At 39.3% G+C, this 7146-nt stretch overlaps 1 protein-coding gene across 1 annotated transcript in view; it reads right to left on the bottom strand.

Moving 5' to 3' along the window:
- Positions 1-6853, bottom strand: part of LOC145460588 (uncharacterized) — a 25321-nt gene extending 18468 nt beyond the window's left edge. The window contains exon 1 of the mRNA XM_081445450.1: positions 5170-6853. Within this exon, the coding sequence (XP_081301576.1) occupies positions 5170-5385 (216 nt within the window). The 5' untranslated portion in view covers positions 5386-6853. The remainder of the gene's footprint in view (positions 1-5169) is intronic.
- Positions 6854-7146: the final 293 nt, after the last annotated feature.

The raw sequence follows: 7146 nt of genomic DNA, 5'->3' as shown, positions 1-7146 counted from the left end.
CCTATGAAAATCACCAAAAATGCACAGTTTTACGGGCTTCAAGCGCATCTTGGTGTCATTTCTACTATAATACTACGTAAAAAAAATTTCTGGGCAATTAAGGTTCACACAGGTAAGGATGCAAAAGTTCCCGACAGTCTCTTCTCAAATTTGCATAATGCCGTATGTTCAAAGAACTCTATTGTTGAGCCCTCTAGTCTGTTTTTGTTCCATTTGTGGGCCATGCTTTGTGGGAAATCATACAAAAATAGAGTTGATCCATGTCGTTATCACAACATAGTTTCATTATTTCACACAAGGTACATAATACTATAGAAAAAGCCCAAAACATAAGTTTAAAGTTACATAGACTAAACACGCTACATGAATTACGTGACTGGCGTCATTTAATATATATTTTGAGTTAGCTCCTGACCAATTAATTGGAATTCCTAGATTATTGAGGTTTAGACACTTGCTTATAATAGAAACATATCAGGGTTTGTCTTTCCCGTCTATACACACTTGATTAGTCTGCAAATATTCAAAAGGAGACTGGTCTTTTAAAGTATTTTTTTTAGCATGTGTCTCGATTTTGAAACATCTAATGAAACATCTGAATGATCGGATGGATAATGAATTAATTAAATACACTAAATGAAATGAAGAGGTTTTATTAACGTCATCCATTTAGACCAAGGAGGCAGGTTTTCTTGAAAAATAGAGAAAGACTGTTTGATGTCTATCCCGCGATCTGACCTCAATTGGAATTCGGCCTAGTCCAAACATCGTGCTGCTGCCACGCTGAACTCAAATAAATTTTGCGTGGCAGTGGCTCAACACAAAGCTACAAAAGATTTAAACGTCAAATTTAATTCAGTCGTGCAGAAGATCGGAAGAAGTTTGCTTCGCTAGAGACCTTTTTAAATGCTAGAAAGCAACTGCAGCTGATGCAGCAGGATATGAATTCACAGGTATGGCGGAGCCTTTTTACAAGTGGGGGCGGGGGAGGTAGGGGGCTTGAAAATAAGCAGGGTCAGTACAAGTTTGTAGATGGGTCAAGGAGCATCCTCCCCCCCCCCCCCCAAAAAAAATTTAAATCTAGGGGCTCAGAAATGGTATTTTTGACATTCTCCATGGTGTAGTTCTTAACAAAATCAACCTAGTGGATGAACTATAATTAAATGGCAGGTACTTTTAGTGCATTTACAGCAATATATTTTGAAGGTATTGTGAGCTTGATACATATTTCTCAGCTCTCCATGATATATCACAGCCTTAGTACTAACTGACCTGCGCTTTTACACAAGCCCCCGCATGTGTGGGAAGGAAGCGCACGCTGCGGAAAGGTTAACGCTATGTAAACATGAAAAGTTTCCTACAGATTTGGTACGAGGTTGTAGCTTTGTAAATTCTTTGTAAATCTGTAGTCAACCAGACGTTTTTCGTTTTCTTTTCCTTCTTCATTTCTTCATTTGTACCTCATACTAAAACAAAATAAACTATCATTGTGGTAAAAAGTGGGGGGAGGGGGAGGGGGAGGGGCTTGAACCCCCCAGCCCCCACTCCGGCTCCGCCATCCCTGATTCAGTTCAGCACATGCATGGCAAGAGCATGCCGTTCGCAGCCAAGTCGTGCTACTTCCGTGCGGAACGGCATTAGGCCTTCCATGCTATAAGTAGTCACGAACTGTTTCAAACCTCAAGGCTCATCTCGTTCATTTAACTAAAATCTTCAGCCTAACCCACAGAAAATGTCGAAGTAAACCCAATATATGAATACTTCCTCCTCTTTTATAGAAGAATAAATGTGACCGTTCTGAACTCTATCGGGATCAAATCTTCTCACATACCATTTACCTTTACAACAAGAAATTTGATTGGCTGTTTATAGTAGATCTAATCTGATTGGTGTGACATAAATACATCTCTCACTCACTCACTCACTCACCCATTGGCCCGTCCATAACATACCCAACACGCCGACTGAGAGGTATTTTTTTTACCAAAAATAACTCAAAAAGGTAAAGCTCTTATGCTAAGTTTACCCCGTGTTCTAGTTCTGTAAACTGTTTCGATGCAAAACCGAGAACTTTGTCAATTTTCCAGATACTTTTTGCATATTTAATAATTAAGGCAAAAAGCTGTATTTTCGTTTTTCGTGAATTTCTCAAAGTCTTAAAATTCTAAGAAAATCAGAATGATATTTTCGAAAGTAGCTCCCTAAAAGCGTTCTTCAGGTAAAGTTTCAGGACTTTCGATTTTTCGAACCTGGCCAGCCATTCTCAACATTTCCGGTCAGTGACTCTTAAGCATTCTTTATGAAACTATAATATTTTCATGTCAAATATAGCTATTGCACTTTTTCACACTTTTCAACTCAAACTTGCATAGGAAGAAATGTCTAATTTCTTTGACCTAAATAAATTATGTGCCTTTAAACAATCAGCTTTCTTCTGAAACTGAAGTACCATTGCCCTTCACTTTCCAAAAAAAATTAAATTAACTTTATTTGCTGTGAAAGTGGAATGTTTGATTTTCAGTCTTGCATTCTATATGTAGACAGCAAACATCTGGTATCACGACATTTAGAATATATAGCAAATATTTCCTGTATGAAGCATCGCAAGCTTGTACATTCCCAAGTAGAGTGAGGCATCGGGGTAGTGTCCGGAGGGTGGGATAAGGGAGCAGGGAACTCTGACTATGGGAGGCAGGGGAAGAGGGGGCTGAAGGTGGGAAGTGGAAGTTTGGATAATAAAATGTCTTCGACTGCACTGGCCTTTCCATTTATACTGGAATGTTTCTTGGCGATCGAAGGGCAAAAAATACAATTGAAGGGGTGAGTGCAAAACCATGCTAAGTGACGATTTGGGTGAAAAAAAAAAAATTTCGCGAAAGGGCTTGAATTTTTGCATGTGGTCTTCAATGTAATAGAAAAAACATGGTCCTGTATTTTTGTCGCTGGTTTTTGCTTCGTTTATAAAGACGCCGCTAGGAAAACCGAGTGGTTTTTCTGCATACGCAATATCTCGAAAACGAAGCGAAGCTTAGCGGAAAAACTACGGGACATTGTTAAACATACCTAAACAAAACTGCATGCGAAATTTGGAGCGTTTTCGACAAAGTTCACTTTTGATTAAAATACCTAGCGCCCTTTTCCCGCCGAGGTCTTCAAATAAACGAAGCCGGGCCTTTGTTATGATAAACAGAGCCGATCCTTTGTTATAATAGCCAAGCCAAGCCTTTGTTATAAGTCGAAGTCTCGCCTCGGTTTATCATAACAAAGGATCGGCCCGCCGCGTCCGCAAGGACTTTGATTTCACTTAGAAAGCAGCAAAATGTCAATTTCACACAACGTATAAACTCAAAAATGTTGATTTTAGGTCAAAAAAGGTTTAAATGTTGATTTCACGTTAACGCGTGACAGCAAGGAGGTTGATTTCTCTTAGAAACGAGCAAAATGTCAATTTCACGCAACGCATAAGCTCAATGATGTTGATTTCAGGTCTAAATAGGTTAAAATGATTTCACGTTAACGCGTGACAGCAAGGAGGTTGATTTCTCTTAGAAACGTGCAAAATGTCAATTTCACGCAACGCATAAGCTCAATGATGTTGATTTCAGGTCTAAATAGGTTAAAATGTTGATTTGACGTTAACGCGTGACGGCAAGGATGTTGATTTCACTTAGAAACCAACAAAATGTCAATTTGACGCAGCGCATAAGCTCAATGATGTTGATTTCAGGTCTAAATAGGTTAAAATGTTGATTTCACGTTAACGCGTGACGGCAAGGATGTTGGTTTCACTTAGAAACCAGCAAAATGTCAATTTCACGTAGCGCATAAGCTCAATGATGTTGATTTCAGGTCTAAATAGGTTAAAATGTTGATTTCACGTTAACGCGTGACGGCAAGGATGTTGGTTTCACTTAGAAACCAGCAAAATGTCAATGTCACGCAGTGCATACGCTCAATGATGTTGATTTCAGGTCTAAATAGGTTAAAATGTTGATTTCACGTTAACGCATGACGGCAAGGATGTTGGTTTCACTTAGAAACCAGCAAAATGTCAATTTTACGTAGCGCATAAGCTCAATGATGTTAATTTCAGGTCTAAATAGGTTAAAATGTTGATTTCACGTTAACGCTTGACGGCAAGGATGCTAGTTTCACTTAGAAAACAGCAAAATGGTAATTTCACGCAACTTATAGGCTCAATGATGTTGATTTCACTAAATACATTGGCGGTAAATATCCCTTGAAATTTATAACTAATGACGGGCAGGTTGGGTTTCTGAACAGCCATTCGCATGCACGAATGACCCCGAGAGCAAGCAAATCTACACGCAAACAAATTATTTCTGCACGTATTTGTCTTGGGGCTATGGACTGAACAAGACTTAAACGTCTTATAAACCTTATAATTTTGTAAGGTAACAAGTTATAAGTTTTATAGAATTAAGTATTGTTCAGTCTGTTGCCCCAAGGAAAATACGTGCAGAAATAATTTGTTTGTGTGTAGATTTGCTTGCTCTCGGGGTCATTCATGCATGCAAATGGCCGTTGAAAAACCCGACAAAGGTTTTCATTTATAGATTTCAAGGATGTAGTTAGTGAGGTAGCCGTACATACCGCAAGTAAAATGATAATTTTTACAAGTGGACCGCTGAAGGGTTTCACTTTCAGGTAAATTTTGCATACAGTCAGCAAGGAGGCGGAGATGATTGACGTCCACCAAAACTTAGGTGGTGTCTAGACTTTTTTTGCGCTGAAGGTCGCTTGTGATTGATAGCCGCTGTAACACCCTTTTAATTCCGTAAATATTTTCCCACCATTTTTACTATTTATATTTGTTCAGTTCTATGATGTACCTTTCGAACTTGATAATGATGACATGGAGTCATCAAAACGTCGTTCTACTTTCATGTCGCTTATTTTCATTCTAAAGTGTTAAAGTTAGAAAATTGCAAACATTCAATTGTAATAATGGTTATGCAATATAATTATGGCAATCGAAACAGCACATACATCGACCTACATGGCTACAAAAGACCCAACGACAGAGCTAAGTTACGTTAGGTTACAAATCCTTGTAAACAATCGCGCTTCCACCGATACCTGCATATTGCATGTAGCTGGTATCTATGGCTAGATATAAGCTTAGTGGCAATTACAAATTTGATTCACCTTTCCAATCGCTGTAATAGTCATTTTGTCTTTAAGACTGCCCTCAGAGCATCTTAAATCGATTTCTTCCTCTTCTTCCAGAACAAGCTGGTCACGAGAGCCTGACATTCTGACTAGCACCTTCGCTCTACTCGGTTTCAGGCAGCAATCGTGCAGCTTTGAAGCAACAACAATCCGTGACGGGCGTGACGAGTCACGTGGATAAACCAAAACCATCCCGACCGATCCCGACCGATCCCGATGGCTGACTACAACGTGGGTCCGCAATGCGTTCGTGTCTGACCACGATATCGCCTTGCCAAAACATGCAGCTCAGAAATATTATTGTACCACTTTTTGTCATTGTCATTGTCATATCATAATTATAGAGAAAATCTTTCCTTTATCACCTTTCCTGGGTCGTGAAGCAATGTAGATAGGGGCTGCGAAGGACGTTCGCAGTCAAAATATTTTATTAATAGGTGTTTTCTTAGACACACCCCCATTTCACCTTCACATTGAATGCTGAAACATTAAAAGATTTCAACAGACAAGAAATTAGCTCCTGATCGGTGCTCGAATTTATCTTTAGTTCTTCGTCGTGCCCTTGATTTACCTAAGTGCTACTGAGGACCGGGCTATAGAAGCTTGTAGGTGAAACAAACCTTGTTGTTATACCTAGCTCCCAACTCATATACGTTTTGCGATTCTCTATTTTCCAGTTGCCCATAATTCACTCTGTTTGCCCCCCAAATTTTGCATAAACGGGGGATGCTAATGAGTGGTCGGGTATTATGGAGTTTAGTTGCATAAACTATTATTGTGAAATACTCTTGGGAGGCCTGCGTATTCCCAAGAGCATTTCAAAACAATAGTTTGTGCAAAATTTGGGGGGCAAACAGAGTGAATTTTGGGCATTTGGAAACTAGAGAACTGAAGGAAAACGTGTTACGTGTCATGAAACGGTCATGGGTCAAACCTCACTAACATCCTCGGGAAACAACAACTTGAACCTTCGACTCAGGTCGTACACCTTGAAACCACGGCAAATTTGTGTGCCAGCCAGCATCAAGCAAATATGTTTTTCGAAGTTTTTTTCTGCTTTTTTGATTTAGGAGGTATAACAAAACACTTGATGACTGGCCCTATGGGAAACGATGAGATTTGTTTCCCCTCGACCTTCAATGTTCCCCTCGGAACACTGAGGGTCTCGGAGGAATAAAACTCACTATTTTCCTTGGGGGAAAACTCGCTGGAAAAACTACTATATTTTCAGCGAGAAAAAGGATTTCGTTTCTACAACATACTGCTGTTTAATTCTATTGCATTGTTATGAATATCTAGCCTCTTCCAGGCGTTCAGTTAGCTGGGGCGCAGGGCGAAAAACGGCCAGCGAAAAAATAGAGAAGTGCGGCGAGAGAAGCTTTTTCCTCTATTTTTTTCGCTAGCGGTTTTTCGCGCTGCGCCCCAACTAACTGAACGCCTGGAAGAGGCTGATAAATATCCAAGCAAATTTTCTCTCAAACTATACACTTCACTTGAAATTTTCTCTCCATTTCTTCGTTTAGGGATTTCGCTATTTGAGCAACCAACTTGGTCACCTTACCAATATCAGTTACCATGACATAAATTTCTCCAAAATAACCCATTTATCTACTAGAAAATTGCTCTCTTGGAGGAGAATAAATGGCTTTCAATGTCTGCCAAAATTCAACTTTTGAAATTGGCTTGAAATTTAGCATTCGACATGACAGTTTTATAATTTACACCTAAATGTGCAATGAAACGTTTTACCGATATTACCCTTTTCCGATTTTTTGTTTTTTTTGTTTTTTGATTTAAACAAAACTTAGCCTCAATCCTCGATTTATCAAGTCGAATTTTGTAAATTAAATATGCGAGGTTTTGTAAGAATCCGTTGCAAACTCATGAAAATACGGAACCCTAAATTTTGCTAATTTTCTGACAAGCAAATGTTTGCCAGGGGCAATCCCTGGC

The sequence above is a fragment of the Orbicella franksi genome, chromosome 11 (genome assembly GCF_964199315.1).
Source record: "Orbicella franksi chromosome 11, jaOrbFran1.1, whole genome shotgun sequence".
NCBI classification, from domain to species: Eukaryota; Metazoa; Cnidaria; class Anthozoa; order Scleractinia; family Merulinidae; genus Orbicella; species Orbicella franksi.
The sequence above is the reverse complement of the archived record's forward strand: the minus strand, read 5'-3'. Positions and strand labels throughout refer to the sequence as shown.